Source organism: Aythya fuligula, chromosome 4 (assembly GCF_009819795.1).
Source record: "Aythya fuligula isolate bAytFul2 chromosome 4, bAytFul2.pri, whole genome shotgun sequence".
NCBI classification, from domain to species: Eukaryota; Metazoa; Chordata; class Aves; order Anseriformes; family Anatidae; genus Aythya; species Aythya fuligula.
In genome coordinates this window covers 32148084-32169191 of record NC_045562.1, presented here as the reverse complement: position 1 = coordinate 32169191, position 21108 = coordinate 32148084, and the positions used below count along the sequence as shown (strand labels likewise).

Here is a 21108-nt window from a genome sequence, read left to right as displayed (position 1 = left end):
GTATTTTGTCGTAACTTCTGAGGCAAGTACTCCTTGGGTGAAAGTAACTTCTTCCTGTGTGAAAATTTTTTTGCTTCCAAAAATTTTAACTTTCATGACGTTTCCTTTCATTTCAATAGGTATGTGTCTGAGCATTTTCTTGGAAAATAGCCAGCATTTCTCCTTTAATTCCATGCTTGCTTTTATGTCTTGTCAAATGCTTATTTATACTCCTAGCATACTCTTTGCTAAGACTTTTTTTTTTTTTTTTACAGTTTCAGTTGCAGGCCTTAGTATTAAAGGTCAATTCTGTGATGATATGACCTGGTGTGCTCTCCAAAATTTCAGATTCTTGACAGAAAAATTTCTACTAGGTTAGCTATGCTCTTTCTTGTTAACTTGTTGAATCTAATGAGGTAGCCCAAATCCTGGCTTCCAGTCTAAAGCTTATCACTTATGACCATCTTGTTCTACTTGCTTCTTTTTTTGAGTCTTTCTTGTTTTTATCTATTCAATTTAGAAATTATTGAGAAGTTCTAGAAGGTTAAAAGAGTATCTCCTTTGGAAGTAAGTAAAGACCGGACTAATCCAAATTCCTTGAATTTGGAAATCCTGGAAAATCTAGTGTTGTAATGTACCCTTGGAATATGTTTTAAGATAGAGTTGGGCTCTATCTCTCCTAATGAAACTTAAATTTTGCGCTTAGTTTGTTTTTTTTTTTTTTTTTTGTGGGTGTAGTTGCCTTGTAATTCTGTTTCTAACTGTTCTCCTTCATATGTGTAACTTAATTTTGTCTTCACCTCTTGGGACCACGGATTAACTTAAAATTAATCATAACTAGAGCAGCAAATAATTGCTCCTTTACATAGAGAAGTTGCATGACTTTGCCACATCTGCTTGGCAATTGGCTTCTCCGATGCATCACCCAAGGGGAAGCCCCAGTGATGTGTCTTGGGAGGCTCACTGTTGAGTCGGGTTCAAATCTCTGGCAAGGAGATGTCACAGGTAACTGGAATGTGGCAGCTGCCGAAGCTGTCATACCCTTTGGCTGGCCTAGTAAGAGCAGGTTTTGCTGCTCACTATGTTAGTGAACTGCAGAGCTGCCTCAGAAAGACTTTTTTGGTTACAAGTAGTACTCTTAACAATTAGCTCCGTTTTATAGCTGTGTGAATAATGAGAAATGCATTTTAATAATTTTATATGTTTCTTAGTGAAAGTTGTGAGTCAGCTTTAAAAGCATAGTAAAGATTACCCTCCCATCCATCATCTTCTATCTCCAAAAAATGAAAGTAAAAACTTAGAGCTGTTCAGGGTCTCACTGGAAACTTTAAAAAAATAAATAAATAAAAAAGCAGCCATGCGTCGTTTGGAATTGGATGGTTGGTAGACAAAGCCTGAAAGATGACTGAGTAGAAATTTTTATGCAAAACTGGTAGTACTTCCATTAATGGACTTTAATATAGAGAGCTAAATAATTGCTTCTTTTAACTTAATAAGATTCACCAAATGTAAAAGAGATAAGCATTCTTTTACTTGAGAAGCAATTAGTTATGCTCTTGATTTGCTAACTTGAATATTCATATTAGTAAGAGTTGAGACTTGTCCAACTGTTCTTGCTGAGTCCTGATGAACTTCTAAAGAGTGTGTTGTTTTTTCAGTTTGTTGTGCAAACTTATATTGGGAGGGGTGATTGTGAAAGAATTGTGTGTAATTATCTGTCCCTTGAAGCTGAAAATGGGTGTATGCTGTGTTGTCTTGGATATATTTGATTCTTTATAATTTAAATTTTTTTCCAGTGTACACGTCAGATCATCTCTGAAAAACTGGGTCGTGGCTCGAGAACAGTAGATCTGGAACTAGAAGCTCAAATAGATATATTGAGAGATAACAAAAAAAAATACGAAAATATCTTGAAACTGGCACAGACGCTGTCCACACAACTCTTCCAGATGGTGCACACCCAGAGGCAACTTGGAGATGCTTTTGCTGACCTGAGTTTGAAATCATTGGAACTTCATGTAAGACTTTTATAGTGTTTAAAAAAAAAAAAAAAAAGGGCAGAGATGAAGATAAGCCTAATTGACTTGTGCAGGGTGTATAGTATCTAGCAGCTATTTCTATAAGCGTTGTTGGTAACAACATGATGTTCTTTTTGTTAAAAATTTATGTAATTAATTTAAAACTATAGGATATCACTGCAGTTACTGGAGTTCTTAATTGTTTCTAAATGTTTGCCTTTAGCTGATAATTGGACTCAAGAGCTGACAACTTTGCTTTGTTTATAGAAAATGCATTTTACTACGCCTTTTGCTTCTAATGAAATGTCAGTGTTCCAGAGCATTACTTCATGCCAATTACAGGATGTCTTTGGGGAATATGCCTGGGAGTAAGTAGAGTAGGGCACATTACTTCACTTCTTCATGTGAAATGTGAGCAAATGATTTTTCTGTAGTAAACTGAAGCACTGAGACTTCATCTCAGAGTCCATTTTTTAATCAGAATTTTGCTACTAACAGGACTAATCTATATTCTTTGGAGTTTCTGAGTGAGAGAGACAATTTCAGATAACTGCATTTGTATTGTTCTTAGAAGTTTAGAAGCTTATGTAACACTGTCATTTTCTTACTGATCATAAAGCTGTGCGCTGTAAAGAAAGAAGGTAAATGTTGCATATCAAAAAATAGCTGGTTTGCTTCTACATTGATTTTAACTCTGGGATTACAGAATAATCAGTTTGATACTGATACTGATCCTTTGGAAAACCAGGGTTTTAATGATTTCCTAAGACACAGGTGCCAAAACAGCCCCAATTAACGTTGTTATTAAAGGTGGAACTTGTGTTTATTACTCCCTTTTCATGATTCCCTACTCCTGCTGAGTTTCAGGGGAGGAGATGGAGTTAATGTTTATAAATAGGAGTCTTAACTGATAGCTAGTTTTTTTTGTTGTTGTTGTTGTTTTTTTTTTTAAAAAAAAAAAAAAGAAAAAAAAAGAAAAGAATCTACTGCAGTGCAAGTCCTAGTATTATAGCCTGACAGATGAAAATCTGAAAATATAGCACTTCTAGCAGCTAAGAAATTAAATCTGCTAAAAGTAGTAGTTCTGAGTAATCAGTTGACTCTTGACACAAATGTGGGTATGTGGTTTGTGGCAGGACTTAGTGATTGTTATGAAGTATGTGCTGAAGCTGGATGTTTCTTCTGAAACTTGGATTAAATCTGGCATTGTGCTCTTGTTTAATGAATGCTTTTTCCATGAATAGCTTGTATTTCTAATGGGAATACTGTTCCTCCAGGTTCTTTCAGCATCTTGTACTGGTCTTGGAATTTGTTTCAGTCATTCATCTCTTATGTAGATTATTGAATGGGGCTGTTCATAAAAATCAAATAAAGGTTTCTGCTGCTGTAATAAAAGTTATCTAACCTTTGCCTCTTGGAGACTTGCCTGATGTTTGTCTCTTTCCTCTTTGTGTTTTCCCTTTGTTTAATCTGTACTGTATTACTGTCTGTAGCCTGGCCTGTTCTTGAATGTTTGGATAGCATTGTTGTCTCTGAAACTTGTGCGAGACTGCAAGTGGAATTTCTGAGCAGTTAGTCTTTAATGTTTAATTTGATAGCAGCATGTAAGGGGGAAAAAATCACTTCTTAAAGGTAATATTGTTTGGTTTATGCATGTTAACAAAATGAGATTTTAATGTGGTATCTACAGAGGCATTACTTAGTATGAATGTTTTACAGTTTCTCTTTTGGATACAAAGATAACTCCTGGTTCCAGGCTCATGTGCCTCTAATTATACAGACTGATGCCTTCCAATTTTAATTGACCTGTGCATGGAGCACGAACTCTTGATACAGAAAGGATTTCCTGTCTTTCATAAGTGTTATCTGCAAAGGCTGCAGACAAAACTCACTTTTTTTCCTGTGAAATTATGAACCAGTAGCAAGACAGCTTTGGTGGTTTGCATGTCTGTCTCTCAGTACTGCAGACCACGATGGTCCCATCTGTCTTACCCCCCTGCTTTGAATTGGGTAATATTGCTCATTTGGGTCTGCACTGATCGGGGTCAGAGGACCAGCTGGAGAACTAATTGTGGTCTTGTCTGTAGGAGGGAAAGTTCAGACTAAGTCCTGCTAGAGGAGCAGTCTGACTTCTGCTGTTGCCTTTGCCTGGATGCTCCTGCTTCTTCCCTGTGCTAGTGCTTGTGTTGCTGTGTAGTTAGCAATGTCAGAGGAGAACCAGCTGGAAAATGCTTTTACTTGATTTCAGCAGGATCTGTGGTGATCTGAGGGAATACTTCTGCCATACGAACAGCTGTGCAAAATGAAGGAGACGAAGTTACCTTTTAGCAGGATTTTTTAGATCTTAGCTCATGAAAAGGTGCCCTAGGTTGTCTTCCTATTTTCTCCCTTAAATTGTTCATTTCCACTGCACCTCCTTTCCTAGAAACTCCTTCCCTTACCACTGCCCATTAGCCTTACCCACATGAAGTCATTAAGTTAACATGAAATATCATTTGGCTTCGGTTGTTTGTTTTAGATGAAAGGAAACTGGGAGAATACAGTGCTTCTGAGTCAGTTATTGGCAGACCAAGTTCCAAATATGTTCCTAGTGTGTTTTATAGCCATTGCAACCAGAAATTATACTCTTTTATGAGAACTCCCATCTGCAGAGTATGAAGATGCCATATGGATGACATAAATGTAATAATTGGACTTGTTTGGCATCCGTGCATTAGGAAAATCTTTGCAGCCTTGGTCAGTGCTTATGCTGCTGTCAGAAAAGGGAGGAAAAATAAAGGCAGTAAGTCATATATCCAAATGTGACTGGAATGCCTTGGAGATAATTTCTCCCTTATTCATTTAAAACTTATATCTGATCTACGTTATTGCTTTTATTTGCTATCCGTTGTGATGCTCTGCCTTTTTTGGTTATTTACAGCCTAATAAAATATTATAGATCTTTAATATTTTTTTTCAGTCCTCCTTTCCAGAATGTGTAAGAACAAAAGTTAGTAGCTAATTAATGCTGTGTGCCCTTGTGAATTTAGTTATATTACTGTATTTAACGCCAACAGAGACACCGATACATTAAGGCATTACCTAGACAACCACATGAGAGATGCTGGATTAAACCAGTGCTGAATGACAACGTAATGATTGTTAGCGCTTCTAAGTAGCATTCATATTTTTCAAGTTCAGAAAAAAAAAAACATTATGAAATAGAGTTTAACATCACATGGTTTCAAAATTGTAAACAGTGCTTTACTAATGTTAGAGGAATTTCATAAAAGCTGTGAACTGACTATTGTATTGAAATCATACGTGTTTAATCATAACTGTGTCCAAACAGAAGTGACAGAACTTCCATGTCTGTGTTTTTGTATGTTTTTTTTATAGCTGCTGATGAATGTTATGATTTGAGATGATCTACAGTTCTTTTCTCTGCTCTGTTTACAGGAGGAGTTTGGCTACAATGCAGATACGCAGAAACTTCTAGCTAAAAATGGAGAGACTCTTCTTGGGGCTATTAACTTCTTTATTGCCAATGTGAACACATTGGTGAATAAAACAATTGAGGATACGTTATTGACTGTGAAACAATATGAAAGTGCCAGGTATGGTTATTCTATGTCTAGCTATTTTAATTACCAATTAATCTTGAGGAAACAAACCTTATATCAGTTTAGCCCTTGCATTTGAGTTACTAACCTGCTATCTAAAACCTTGTCAGTATAACACAACTCTCATATAATGAGAATTTACAGTTATCCGTCTCATTGTACATATCTTCAAATGTTTTGTAAATGTTCTGTTGTAGACTTCATTTTATTTTATCTTTGTTTCTGAAAAAGAGTAGCTTTTTTTTTTTTTCCTGCTAGCAAGCTTAAGGTGGCTTTCTAAGCAGAGGAACAGTGCAAGATTAACCCGTTGATCTAGCGATGTTGTAGTTAATGAAATAATCTTTGCCTGAAAGGCAGTTCATCCTGTGCTTCTGTTGATGCACAATACTTGTAGTTCACACTTCAATTTTTATATAGAAGTTGCAGGTTTGGTCTAGAAAGGGAAAAAACAAAAATGCTTCATAATGGGTGAATAATATCTAGCAGAAGATAATGGATTTCCTGACCTGGAGATTACTTTACTCCAGATACAGCACAGCACTGAGGACAAATTTTCTTCTGGTAGTGGCTAGAGTTGTGGCTCTTCATGCTTCATTCTTTTCCTCTTTCAGTTTCATTAAAGAGGATAGCATTTTTCTTCTAATTTGCTGAAAGATGCAGTTAATGCACTTCTTTTTTATTTTTAGGTCAAAAACTGCAAATGGCTTGAGTTCTATAGCTTTCTCCTTTTTTTTTTTTTAATGGTTCTCTTCTAATGCTTTAAGTGTACTTATAAGCAAAGTACTAAGTTGTTGTTTTGATATTCAGGTAAACTTTCAAAAGGCACGAAAAGCATAACTAACCTAACAGTTACGTTGTGTTTTATTTTTTTAATCCTTTACCTTAAAAAAATAAAGCCAGTTCATACACTTTTCAGGCATCCTCTTGAAGCTTTATACGTCTGCTAAGATTGTTCTTGCCAATCCTTCTGAATGTCTGGTTCTTTCCTCCTGAAGTACTTCGGAGTTTCCCTTTCTTTTCCTCAAAGAAATACTTTCCTTTTTTCCATTTTAATAAAGCAAATAAATTATGAAGGTTCTTCACTTACGTAGCCAGTCTGTCACTTTGCAATCGAAAATGGCTCACTTTTATTTTTGATCTTTCTCTTCCCTTTCCATGGTTGTACTTTAGCATTCATCTGTTTCTCCCTCTTCTATCAGCTCTTTATTATTTTCCTTTTGGAACTAAGTCATAAATTCATTAAATAAAGCCTGAATCATAGTGGCAATGAAAGTCAGGATGAGACCAGTGAATACTGTAATCACTTTTCCTCAGAATACATCATATTATCCTTTGGAGTGCTTATGCCACTAGCTGACAAGTTGGTTTTTAACTAGCTTTTAGTTTTGATGCTTCCAGTTTTATAAATGTCTATACTTGACAAAGTAAGACAGAAATAGGTTGGTTTGTTCCATTGAAATCGGTATCCATCACATGATACACTGATACACTAGGTTCCACTACTTTAAGACCAAAACCAAATGAGTAGTGAGTGAGGCTTGGGCAGGGGTGCTTGTGACCCTAGGCTGATCTCTGGGTATTGTTGGTTGCTGTACCTGGCCAAGTGCTAGATGGTACTGAACAAAGGAGCCCATATTGCATAGGAGGAGGGGAAAAAATTTAAAGGCTGTCACTGTTTGTCTCATCCATTTGCAGTAATGTTTTAAAATATAAAAATAGTTTATCTGGCAAGGATCCAGTGTTCAGTAGGCTTTTATGTAACGCTGGAAAGCAGAAGATGAATTTCATGATATCTTTAATAATAATCTGTAGGTGCTTTTCCACACACAAATGTTACATGTTGATGAACAGAAAGCTGAACTTCATGTAATTTTGTTAACAAAAATTTGCTTGATGTTTTTGATGACAATGTTGAATAGAAGTTTATTGTTCTTGAATACAGAAGTATTTTGATTTTTTTTTCTCATTAAAATGAGAGAAGGTATGACTGCATCTTGATTTGTGTAATAAAAAGTACATTCTAACATGGAAGAGTATCAGGAGGCTTTCTTTTTTAAATAGTGATATGTGAAAACTAGATGAGTTAATTTAAGTATTATCAGGCAAGAGCCAAAATACCATAACTCCAGTTCAATTTTTGCTAGCAGCATCTATAACAGAATTTCGTATTTTTTTGCAGTGTTGGCTTCTCTTTACTTGCTAATTACTGCTGACTTTGCTAGGAAAAAAAGTAGATTAGAAAACCTTTTTCATCTGGTTTTATTTAGAAGTGGAATATATGCCTTCACTGCAGGATTAGCTGAAGTACTTATTCTCTTGTTAGACTTAACTTTCTCTCTTAGCTTGCTCAGTGGTGGTGATCCAGGGTATCTGACTTCCCTAGGTACATAGGATGAGCCCTTGGCAGGGTATAAATACCATCAGCCTCTGTAGCCACAGGGCGGATTGTTCCCATCCAGTTTTGGGATAGCAACTAAATTAGAACATGTTGTAAAAGCCTTGGGACATTTTGGTAATTTTGGTAAAGTAAGCCATTACTCACTTCTGCTTAAGGGGATGCCCTGCCTGTAGTGCTTCTCATGCTCTTGATGCAAACTGTTCACTATGATAATTCAGCAATAGGAAAATGACACATGGGAATGCACTCTGTGGCTAGATAAACTGTCTTAATAAGCTCAGATGTCTCAGGAAAGGACCTGACCACTGAAGCCTGCACAAAGCAGAGGGTTGGAAGCATGTTTGAGACAGCAACAGAACGCTGCGGAAGCAGCTTTTATACTATGTACATAGAGGTGTTTTTTTCTCCCTCCTATTAATCAAGATAACTTGCCTGTTTTTTCTTTTTTTCCCCCTACTAGACTGTTTGCTTTACTTTCTATTGTAATTGGCACTTATGTGAAATCTGTTTTAAGACACATTGCCTTTACATTTTTTTCCTCCTCTTTCTCAGGATTGAATACGATGCCTATCGAACAGACCTAGAAGAGCTGAATCTTGGCCCTCGTGATGCAAACACTCTACCAAAGATTGAGCAATCACAGCAGTTGTTTCAAGTGCATAAAGAGAAGTATGACAAGATGCGTAATGATGTATCTATCAAATTGAAATTTTTGGAAGAAAATAAGGTAAGTAACAGCTTCTGCTTTTGTGCTTAGATATTTTGTCCTGTATGTTCCTGCTTTGTTAGAAATACTTTTAGTTATTTGATCTTAAAATATATCCTAATTTAAAAGTAGAGCAAGCAAAAAGAAGAGAAAACAACCCTTTTCAATTCCAAAAGAATATATAATGGAAACATAGCTTCTGCGCACTGTTGCTTTATACCAGCGTTTGCATTAGGACTAGGGGTTTGGAACCACGTAGCCCAGATAGTGTGTTAAGAGTTAGTGAACCAGGTCATCAGGTGATTTTAAAGCCAGTATTGTCCTGAGTTTCATTCATTGTTATGCTGAACTTGTAGCCCATTAACTTGCAAATGGAAAAATTCCTATTAAAACTCACTGTCCTAAACAAGGTGAAGTCTAATCCAAATGCTGATAATTATGTTCTTATGAGGATTTACTAATTTAAGTTTTAAAACTAAACTAGGTTGAAAATGGGTATCCTGAAGGTGTTGGGTATTTTTGTTTACATCATTTTCTTCTTTTAGTATGTTGTTTAATATTAATATAATATATTACAGGCTTGTGGTGAAACTGTTTGTTTCTTCTAGCTCATATCTGTATGGGAATTTTGATGCTTGAATTCAATTTAGTCAAAATAACACTTACCATACTTCTTGGTTTGCATTAACTGTATAGTGCAATGATCACTTTATACAGGTACGAAAGCTTCAGAGTGAAAACATTTTACTTCCATCTTGCTTCACAAAAAAGCCTTTATTTCAAAAAAAAAAAAAAAATATATATATATATATATATATGGAACACTAGTGAAGTTGTTTTCCTACTGACAGACAGTCCTGGATTAGGTCAAACATCCTGTTAGCAGTCACAGCCTACAAATTTAGTTTCTGGAAGATAGTTTTTTCCTTCCGTTTTTTTAGGAAGAGGGGACTTTAACATGCTTAAAACATTTTATCACTGGTTGATACTTCCAAGTTCTGACAGTAGAGATGTCAAAATATTTTCTAAAGGGAGACTGGAACTTTGTTCCCAATTAAACCACAGAAAGGATTTCCTGTACAGTCAAATAATGGGCTTAAATATAATTCTGTACTGAGAGGCCTGCTCACATAAATTCCCTGTTGGTGTTTTTGATTTTTTTTATGTACAATTCTCCAAAATATACTTGACATTATCTTAATCCTAAATTTGTGAAGAGCTTTTTTCTCCAGGTTGCAGCTGTCTATTTGGGTTTTTGTTCTTCTGTTGCCCAGAGCGTTTCCTGATACGTAGTCAGAGGCAGTGGTTATCTGAGAGATTCCTCTTACCGACCTGACATCTTTATTCCTTTCTCTGGTGTCAACCATCTTTTGTCAACATCAACATAGGAGAGCTCATGTGAGACCTCATACTTGTCCTGCAGCTATTATTAAAAAATCGGAATGCACAACTGATCAGCCAGACGACTATATAACCATTACAAGCATTAATTTTATTTTTTAGGTTCATATAAAGTATATGCAACTGCTCTTAAGTCAATTGTATTTTATACTTTAAAGGATTATTAACTGTATGATCAATAAGTGTTAAATTTAATTGAAATTAAAATCTAATTTCTACAATCCCAGATGCTGTACTTCTTCCAAAGGTACCTGAGAACAATTGCTTACTCAATCAGTAAATGTTTGTGTGTGTCTGTAATATTGCTGCTTCAGCTGATGGAGTGGTGCACTCTTCAGGAGATGGTTTAAACTGAAGACCATATATGATGTTGAACTGGCAAAGGGAAAAGCGTTTTTGACATTGCTAAGGTGTTACAGTAGTTCTAGGGAGGGCATAATAGTGGCTATACTGCTACTATATCCTTAGGAGGAGCAGGAACTTGCTGTTTATTTTAGTGTGCCCATTCATGGGACCAAATTGTCTTGGTGCCCATTTAATAGAATGGGAGGTCAAAATAAAGGAAGATCAGTCAGACAAAATACATGTAGTGTTTTACTTGGGTTCTCACAAAGGGCTGCATTTGTAGGCTATTCTGGAAAGCCTTTTTTTTTTTTTTTTAGGCTTATTGTGTGCAAGGCAAATGAAGGTTAGTATTTGAGTAGCTTTATTGAACAAGGAATGGCCTTGCCAGACGTGTGTTACAACATGCTAGAACATGCAAATCTCTGATCATCGGTGTTACTAATACACATCGTCATGATTCTGAGTCCAGAGGTGCATCGATCCAGAGGTGATAGTTCAGAGATTAATTAGGGAAGTCTTTAGGTAAGAATGGCACAGTAGCCAGACAGCTTTCCTGCTGTTGATTGTGAACCCTTGGGGCTTGGGGTCTTCTATATTCTGATACAGGATATAGTACAGTGTAGTCTCAAGCTTAGTTATTGTTTGCTTGTGTCTTGAATGCAGAATTGTGTAATGAAACTTGGCTATAGCAAAGCAATTAAGTATTTTAGGATTTAATTTTCAGTTAGATATATCAGTTCATGGTTACCTCCTAATAAATACGTATTTTTTTTAGTCTGGGCAATACAAAAAAAAATAAAAAATCATATACACACAAAGGAAGCATGAGGAAATGTGGGGAAAAAAAACAGGAAACGTGGGGACTGAGTTCCAACCTACAGTATCTTGTGTGTGAAATAGGAAACTCGCATCTTCTCTCTAGGCCATGTCCATTTTTTGTTTATGTAGAAAGTTCAGTTTTGTTTTGAGACTAAAGTTTGCCAAGTCTATTATGGAATGCTTACTCATCTCGTAATGAGGAACAGATATGCATATAGTTAATTAACAAGGGGCAATAATTTAAAATGATGTTCAACTTGAAAAAACACGATGGCTTTTTGACAGGCATGCTAGTTGCACTTTGGAACCCGTATTTTAGCAACTTAGAATTATGTTATTTTATTGATAGGCAAATCTTCAAATGGTTATTTGCTGGAGTGGGTGCTGCAGTTCAGTGCTTAAGATTTGGCCTTTAGCTCTGTAATCTGACAGTCACATCACATCAAGGCTTTGGTGTAGAAGGAGGTGGTCCCGTTCTCTTGTATCCCCCTTCCCCCACATTGCCTTCTCTGTTGTGCTTACAGAAGTGTTTTTGCAGCTGTGCAGAGAATCAGACTGGGGAACGGATCCAGGCTAAGGCAAATATGTTGTTGTCTGGTTAGTTTTAATCTAGATCTGTTCCCTGATCCAACTGACTGCATAACTGCGTGTTTTGCCAACACAGGCCTAAGGTGAAACACTATGGCAGTGGGGATCAATGGTTGGATACGGGAGTGGGCAAGGCTGAGCTTTCTTCAGGGGAAAACTGGTTCACTTTGAACTTGGTTTTAAATGAATGCTTGTAGTCAAGATTTCAGCTGTTTTGGGGGGTTTTGTTGCAGTGGACATCAGGTGATTTGAGATATTGGATTACTCTCTTGTCTCACCTGGCTGCTGCTTCATCGTTGAGCTTACAGGAGGAGTTGAGTATATGCTTTTATTGAATGTTTAATAGAGCTGAGGACAATGAGTTCCCCCAGTCATTTTGGGGATTGGCTTAGGAACTGTCTCCGGAAGGAGGAGAGCAGAAGTAGTAACATCCGGCACCTCAGCTACCAGTTTGGTAACTATCCCCAAACTTACATCACAATGATCTGGCTCTGGGATAGAACTTCATAAAATGAGTTAGCTTTGGTAGTTCAAAAACAAACAAGCAAAGCGTTTTTCAATTTGAATCATTTGACTTTGTTGTCAATTCTTGGTTGTGTGTGCATACATGTGTGTATATACTGAAGCCTAGGCCTGACTGAATACATACAACTATCAGATGATTTCAGAGAAGTTCACAGAAGTTTTGTGATAAAAGCTACCCAAGCAAAGTACCTATAGAGAAATCTAAACCTGCTGCCTGCCACATCATCCCTTTGGGCTCAGTCAGCCACTCTGTTTCTCTGTTCTCTTCCATGTTGGCTAAGTGGGCTTGAGGTCCTGTAGGCTGGAAACAGGCACAGGGCCACCTCTTCGGTAGTCAGGCTTTGTGGCACAAGAGTAGGGTTGTGCTGGGCTGAGAGTACACTCAGGAACAAAAAGGACAAGTTTCTGGTTATGGGTAACACTGGACGGATGCCTTTTCATCACACTACTACGCATTCATGACTTCAGGTTTCCTGGTGTGCTACAGTGAAAATGTAAATGTTTACTTGACTTTGCTTAGACTTCATCAGCACTATAGTCTGTCATCAGGGACTAGACCAGAAGGGAACAGTGATGCCCTCCGGCTGCTTTCGTGCCCTTCTCCCCAAGTTTTGATTGCTGTGATGAGTTGTGTTTCACAACTACTCTGCACGTTTTATAATCAAGATATTGACTAAGCGCTGTAAATAATCCTGCATTACAGGAGGCGGGCAAGAAATATTGCTGGGAAAAGAGCATCAGTTTTTCTTGACTTGAGTATGCAAGAGCTAGAGAACAGCACCTCTTTGCAGGAGGGGACAAATAAATGAACTGTATACTTAAAGCATTTGTCATGTAGTGTCTTAGGGAAATGCATTTGGCTTGCAGGTAGGTATACTGCACAGAGGTATGGCATCTAATTTCAAGTAATCAAGTATTTGTAGTTTGCTAACATTATGCTGTTCAGTGAATTGCTTGCGGTCCGAGCATATTGAGTTGGTGTTGCTAGTTAAGCTTACTTTATGAAAATACTAAATCACTTTAATAATAGGGAATTTAATATTTGCATTTTGTATTTGTAAACTTTCATTAAATAACCTCGTGTGACGTCTGAGCATCTCAGATATGCCTGTTTTTGTTATAATGGATGTGTGACGTTATTTGCATCTGCCTGTTCATCTGAACCAATCTCTGTCCTTGCCTGCAGGTTAAGGTGTTGCACAATCAGCTCGTTCTGTTCCACAATGCCATTGCAGCGTACTTTGCTGGGAATCAAAAGCAGCTTGAACAGACACTTAAACAGTTCCACATCAAGTTGAAAACTCCTGGAGCAGATGCTCCATCCTGGCTTGAAGAACAGTAATCAGAGAAGAGGAGCTGATGCTAACCTAAAATCAATAAATCTAATAAGAATTAAGGGTTGGGGTTGAAGGACTGTTGTAGTGATTCTTGCACAGACAGCTTTAATTTTGTTTCCCTTTTATAATACTGTAAAACTGAATTTGGTGGGAAAGTGGGTAACTTTAAGGTAACCAAACATAATTTCTATCATTTCAAATATAGAGCACTCCTTTTGTATGTGAAGGTTGGTGGTTATTTCTGTAGCTGGGATGGGGGAGGGAGGGAGGGGAAAGAAAACTATATAGATTTGCACTGACAAATTATGTTTGTGATCTCTGGTCATTTTGGTGGCTGGTCAAAATATTTCCAAATGGAGGTTTACATGATTTGTACCAACATCTGGTATTTTATAGATGAATATAGAAAACATCTTTAATGATTTTCGTATGACTTTTAAAAAGGAGAGAGTTAAAAGAATATTTTGCAGATTAATAATATAAGGTCTGTATGCAGTACCTGCGTATAAGACAGCAGTATCAGAACACTCATTGACTAGTGGAATTAGAGCAAATGCCTTTTAAAAAGATGTACATTTCCATCATAGAATTAAAGGAAAAAAACACTAAAGCAAGAATCACTGTCAGTCTGAGGCTTCTAAGCACACATTTTTGCTTTGCACCAAATGGTTTGCTGAGTGAGGCTGACCATACAATGTACTAATTTCATTTAAAATTTTACTTTCTCTATGGAAAAAAACAAAAACAAAAACAAAAAAAAAAAACAACCGTACTAGCCTTAAATCACAGGTATGTGCCTTTTTACAAGATAATGTTTTCAACCAGTGTACATAATCCAAGAACCCTTTCACATAATGGTTTGTCAGTTCCCATCGTGGGAAAGTAGACTGTGTAAATGCTGTTTCTTTGTACACTTAGAGTGAGTTGAAGCTTTAGTTAATCTTCATGGACAGAAGCGATTTTGAGAAAGGAAATTGGGCCAGTATGATTTTTCTATTTAATTGAAAAGCATACGTCAGTAAGGGGAGTAATGAGGAAGATATTTCTTTTTTTTAATTTCTCCATCAATAGCATAGTCCTTCTTTAAATGTAAAATTCTGTCAATTTTATCATATACATTTTAAATTGAGTGTATTGAAGTCCTCATTTGCACATGTTACATTGCTTTGTGTTCTATTAAGTAAAATGAAATACTTCAAATATGTTATTTACAACTGTGTGGATTGTATGATTTATGTACTGTATGTTCAAATGCCTTTCAGCTGACATTCTTAAAGTTTTCAGTGCTTAACACAACTGTATTGTAACTGTAAATCAAACTTTTTAATCATTCCTCATTAAATTCTTGGCCTGACAGAGCCTTCCTTATGTTTTTGTTCTGTCAGAATCTCTTGTTATCGTTCATTTACATTCCCCAGAATGTATATCCTCTGTGAATTTTGTATTCATATTAAAGGTGTTTGCAGTCTAACTTCCTTGACTTGTGATGGTTAAGAGTACAACCCAGCTTCTGCAGTGGAAGTTTCATTTTGTATTTGAGTTGTTCCCCTACCTATGAATTTCTGGGAAATCCGTAGGTTATAACACTGCTGTTACTTTTTCAGGGTGATTTAATAATGTGCAAGTTCAAGTTGAATGTAGGCTTAAAGTGAAACAAATCCTTTAGTATGTGTATTTTCTTAATTTTAAACTTCTATAGCTAACTTCATATTTAAGAACTTCTATGAAGCTGTTGTCTTCCACTGTCTGCAAATCTTGATGTGTGTATGATATGATGGTGCAGGTAGCAAGTTAGCTGTAGACTGTGTGGTTGAGGTAGGATGTACAGGCAGCATCATAGCAGGGGTAGAGAATGCAAACCTATTGATTGCAATTGCAATACCTACTCTCAGAATACTATACAGGAAATATGTAATTTTGGTTTCAGTGCAAGATTCATGCTCTTCCTGCTGAATATAGTCCATGCGCAGAAGGAAGTGATCTGTCAGAAATGGTAAGAGTGAACTCAGGTCTGAAACTGTTTTGTGCAGGGAGGAGACTTATGGCATTGTGCAAACCTCAAACTTTTGTGGTGGCTTCAAACTGATGGAGTGTCTTCAACTGGAAGGAAAGGTTGGACAAAACAGATTACTTGCTGAAGTCTCAGTGTAGAACTTAAGACCAGAGAGAAGGAAGAATGATTTCCATTTTGCTCACCAAAGCAATTGTTCTAACTGATAGCCTCAGAGAGGAGGATTCTGCGTTTAGCTGATTGATGGGATATTGAAGTGATTTCCTTTTGTGGCACGTGGATGGTGGCAAAAGAATGTGAAATATATGCTCATGAAAGAATTCAAATTCATGCCTGATATTCAAAGCTAACTTCAAATCTAGCCAACTTTAGAAGCTTTTTCTTCTGGAGATCGTGTGCGGAAGTTTCCAGTTGGAAATAATTATGGTTGTTTTTCTAATACAGAAAAAAGAGAAAATATCTGTATATTGAGCTTCTAATGCTGACACTCATCTAGATGGACAATTGTTTCACAGTGGTGGTGGTTTTTTATTTCGGCAAGGGAGGGGGCATCATACCCCCATCTACTGGAGTCTTGTCTGTGTAAGATTTTCTCTGTTACAAGTTACTGCATTAGTGCTCTTAGTGTTGCCTGAGGTTCATCAAGAAGAAGGATTTCAAGTAGTTAACAGCACTTCAGACATGTTGCCGTAGCTGACTTACCAAGAAGGGACCTACAGAGCTGTTTCTCTCAGTGACCATACTGTAAGTTTCCTACGCTCCTGGCTTGTTTGCAACTTGTGGCTTCTGTTATTTTGTATGAATTCTACAGCAGCTCTTCTACTCTAACACGTAAGGAAAATGCTCTTTGGCATACTTCATGCTTTACCAAGCCCTTACAAAGCCTTCTCTGGTTATGAAGTGTATCTGTAGCTACATTTGAAGAGAGGTCTGTGCAAGTAGAGTACAGTAATAATGCACTGGTATCATTAAAGTAGCAGCTTGATTTCAATCTTTTTAACACATTCTCCCAACCTTATCTCTATCCCTCTCTGCTTAAAAAAATGATCAAAGTAATTAAAAGAAAAGCTAATCATTCCTCTCAACTTTGCTGTTTTGAACTGAAGTGAAGGCATGTTCAGTTTGTCTTCTCTGCTTATCTGTTTTTGTTCCTTATTGTGGTGTTACAACAAGAATATCATAATTATTCAGCATTCCTCCTCTGCAATTATCTTTTTTTGGTCTGGTTATCTTTTCCATGCTTCACTCTTGATGTAGAGCTTGTGCTAGTCACTGGCTTTCTCATGTTTATATTGTGATCACCCCTAACCCAAATTTATCCAGCTACTGGGAGCTCAGCTTTGTCAAATTTAATTATTTTTTTTTTTTTGAGATGCACAGAGGTGACTTGCTGTGTTTACATTTCTGTATATTGTTTTTGTTACTTCACATTGTTTGTGGATCTCTGACCCATTTCTGTTATGGCAGGAGTTGGAAGTGAAGTAAGGAAGTACCTTACCCTGTAGCTTAAAAATGGCAAGTAGGATAGCTTGTGCCTGTCTGGGAGAAGAATGGCTTAAATTGGTAGAGAAGCAGTGGAAATAAAAATACTGTGTGTTGCTACTTCATCAGTATCACAGTATGGAAATCCAGGGAAGCATATGAACCTTGCAAAGCAATGGCCTTGGACATAAAAGCGCAGTCAATGGCTTGCTAATACTTGATTTCCTATGACTGAGGAACCAAAAGTATTACTACTTACACCTGAGTTGCCTTTCAAAAAAAAAAAAAAAAAAAAGGTAGGAGCAGCAACTACTCTGTGTTGCTGACTGTTGTACTACGTTGAAATAGTGTATTTCTATTAAGTACTTACACTGTACATTGTACAGCCACTCAGCAAAATGTGGCTTCTTTAGTTACTGAAAAACACTTCCTGAGCAAATGTATTCTGCCTCTTTTCTTTGTGAGAACCCGTTTTCGAGATAACTCTTGGAGGAATGGAAATACTTGATCTTCCAGGAGGAGCAAAAAAAGAGATCAAGAGCATCATGGGGTGGTAGGATTCAGATGGGTACTACTATGGATGTGCGATAACATTTCTTAATGAAGTGCTGAGATAAGATACAGAACAGAATCGGCCTGAAACAAATGTTTAGTTTGGGTTTGTCCTGTTATTACTGTTTATGCCAGCATAAATGCATTGGCTTATTTGGGAACAGTTCGGCTATCAGCAGTGTGTTCCTAGTTAATGGTACTTAACAAATGGTGTGTCCAACTGTGCTAATTAGAATAATAATTATACACCTTGCTACCTTTTCAAGAGTATTGAAGGCTGTAAATTCAAGCACTTCAGAGTTAAATAAGGCTAAAAATTAGTGCTGCTTGTTCAGTCTTGATCTGCCTTTCTTACATATGCGTATGCATCATGGTAGTTTTATATGATAGTGGTTAATAATTGCAGGGTTTTGCTTCAAGAGAAGGTCAACTATCATAGTCCTTCATTTTGAAACCAAATAGCCCTTGGTTTTAATGTGTCTAAAGTGTTGCAATAAACTTTCTCCCTTGCCTCTCCAAACACTGTAGAGTTGAGGGCCTGCGACAGGGGTAACTATGCCATTTGTTCAAGTGGTATAAATTCTGTTCTTACAATTAGATTGGTTTAATCATTACTTTCATATTCAACCTAGGCATTAGAAGCTCCTTCTGCTTCCAAAGAAGTGCAGATCTTCCAAAATAATTTTCCCCCTCTTAAAAAAAAAAAAAAAAAGTAATGTGTTAAAATTAGTCATCTTGGAGACTGTCTTGAGAATTCCTTTTAACTAGAAATCTTAAAATACAGTGGGATTTATTTTCAGAGTATGCCAACCCATCTAAATGCTATCTGTTCTAGGGAGGTGCATTTGGTGCTTATTATAGGTGGGGCTGCTTGGTCTACCTGTTATTAAAGTTGCTTAATACTTCCTACTGTGAAGACCTGTTTTCAGTTGCTTGTGCCTCTGAATTTTAGCCATGCGGGCAAAATCGTTGTATGCCGAGTGTTTACACTGTTAGGGGGGTAAAAACAGCTGAAAATTTAAATGTAATTTGCTGACATGATGCTTTAGAAATGCTCTGGTATAAATCTCACAGGATGAGGACAAGTTAAGAATTTATCTTCACATCTGGACAGGCTCCCAGGTCCTTTGCTACCCTGTTCATTTTTTATTTTTTTTTAATATGACATTGTGTAAGCCTCGTTTGGCTTGTACTTTTAGTCTTGCAGGGTGAGCATTTGCGCTCATGGCTGGCAGCAGCGACAACGAGTCCCTTTGCTTCCAACACAAGCAGCCACAGTCCAGGCAGCGCTGCCCTTCCTTGCCCGTGCCCTGCGTGGTGACCTCGCACTCTCGAGGAATGTCCGTGCTGGCTGCGATCTGAGCCTGTCCTCTCCAGCTGCTGCTGGCCCTGCCAAGCCGAGATGCGTGGTAGGGCATGGATTGCCCTTGCTGCAGCTCAACGGGTTCTGCTCAGTGGATTTAAGGCTTCAGTGACCGAGTCCTAATATCACATTTCTTAAATTTTGCTTTTGTTCTGAGAGTTTCAGAAAGGGAGTGAATTGAACGAGCTGCCTGGCTGGGTCAGCGAGAGGGATGGGGTTTGGTGCCTGGGCATGGTGAGGGGACGGTTGTGGGTGCCCTGCTGTGAGGGGCTGGGTGCTCTTTGCTTCCACACTGTGCCATGAGACCGGGCACGGGCCCTTCTGCATCGCTCCAGGCCTTCGTGCCCTCGAGCTGCGCGCACACCGCTTTATCTCCGAGGCCTTGGGGTCTCTCAGCCCCGTGTCCCCGAGGATCCCCCCTCAGCGCCGGGGCCGCCCCCGCTGCCACCTGCCGGGCCCCGCCCGCCCCGCGCCTGCGCGCAGCCCCGCCCCCGGCCGCGGGCGGCCCGGCCCGGCCCGGCTCAGCCGCGCCGCGATGCGAGGAGGAGGCGGCGGCGGCACCGCCACGGGACCCGCGCCGGGACCCGCGCCCGGGGCTGCTGCGAGACCGGGCCCAGGTGAGCGCGGCGGGGGCACGGCGACGGGGACGGGGCCGGGAGCCGGGAGCCGGGAGCCTCACCTGCTGCCGGGCTGGGGGCACAGCTGCCTGCACGGGCGAGGCGATGGCGAGGGGAGGCAGCGCTGGGTGGCTGGAGGGGAGCCGCGGGGCTGTGCCCGCCGCCCGGCCGGGCTGCGCTGTCCCCCTCGCCGCCTCCTCCTCCTCCTCCTGCTGCTGCTGCTGCTGCTGCTGCACTCCCCGCGCCTCTCACTAGGAGTGTCCCTGCCTCGCACAGCAGCGCCCAGCTCCCCGACCCGTCCCTCTGTCCGTCTGTCCCCTCTGTCCGTCCGTGTGAGCGCTGGGACCCGGGTGCCTCCCCGCCGCCCTCTCCCCAGCGTTTCACCCCGCTTTGCCCACATTTTGCGGGGAGTTTCAAAACCAGGCGCTTACGCCTTGCCCAGGGGCACGGTAGGTCGGTCAGTCTGTCTGTCTGTCTGTCTCTTTTTTTTCTTTTTCTCCCTTTTTTTTTTTTTTTTTTTTTTTTTTTTTTTTTTAAATCTGTGGGAACCCGAGTCGGAAAATAATAGCTGCCGAGAGCTGCTTTGTGTTGGTGGCAGGCGGGCTAATGCATATTTCCCTCTGAAGTACATGCTAGGGAGGCAAGATTTTATTTTATTTTTATTTTTTTTCCAAGTTGAGTGTTTCTTTAAATTAATGCAGCGGTTAATTGCTCTGAGTGGTTAATTTCTTTCCACCGCCTTGCACCTGCTTTTTCATGCCTCTGTGCATCTCTGATCATGAACTTGGGAGGAGAGGAATGAGCGTAGCGCTCTGTAATAGCAACTGGGTATTAATGCTAATTTGAATTTGAAACCCTTTATCCTGATCTACTTTCTTTGTAGCTCTTCCCCTCTTTACCCTGCCATTAAAATACTTTCCGTCATTCCTATGGTTTAAACCTCACACAAGCTTTTATAAGCATGGTCTGTTCTCATGAGCACCTCAGTAACACCTTCTGGTGTGAGACCAGAAAATCTGAAGTGAGAAAGGGGAGGTCATTGCTACCTGTGCAAGTTTTTGGGAAGACCAGGTGAAGCGGATGGTTCTGTGTCAATTTCCATTGACTTCAGAGAAGCTGTGAGTAGCCGAGTCCTTACGGGAGCAAGAGAGAATTTGCCCTAAGGCTTCTTTCTGTACTTGGATCTGTTTGTTCATGAATGCTCTAATGATGGATCTCTGGCAAAAATAGCAAAGGTTTTTCATCACCATTATACAATGTCAAATCGATCTGGATTGCTATTAGCTCTATGTGAACCCTGCAGAACAGACGTACGGCTAAATCTGTGCCAAACTTTTGATTTGATGCTGTTCTCATGCCAGCGCA

The 21108-nt window shown here is 38.9% G+C and overlaps 1 protein-coding gene across 8 annotated transcripts in view; it reads left to right on the top strand.

The window, feature by feature from the left end:
• Positions 1-15189, top strand: part of ARFIP1 (ADP ribosylation factor interacting protein 1) — a 42223-nt gene extending 27034 nt beyond the window's left edge. For all 8 annotated transcript variants that reach the window (XM_032186781.1, XM_032186786.1, XM_032186780.1 and 5 more), the window contains 4 exons: positions 1776-1997; positions 5436-5593; positions 8550-8724; positions 13568-15189. In XM_032186781.1, coding sequence (XP_032042672.1) covers positions 1776-1997; positions 5436-5593; positions 8550-8724; positions 13568-13723 — 711 coding nt within the window. In that variant the 3' untranslated portion in view covers positions 13724-15189. The remainder of the gene's footprint in view (positions 1-1775; positions 1998-5435; positions 5594-8549; positions 8725-13567) is intronic.
• Positions 15190-21108: the final 5919 nt, after the last annotated feature.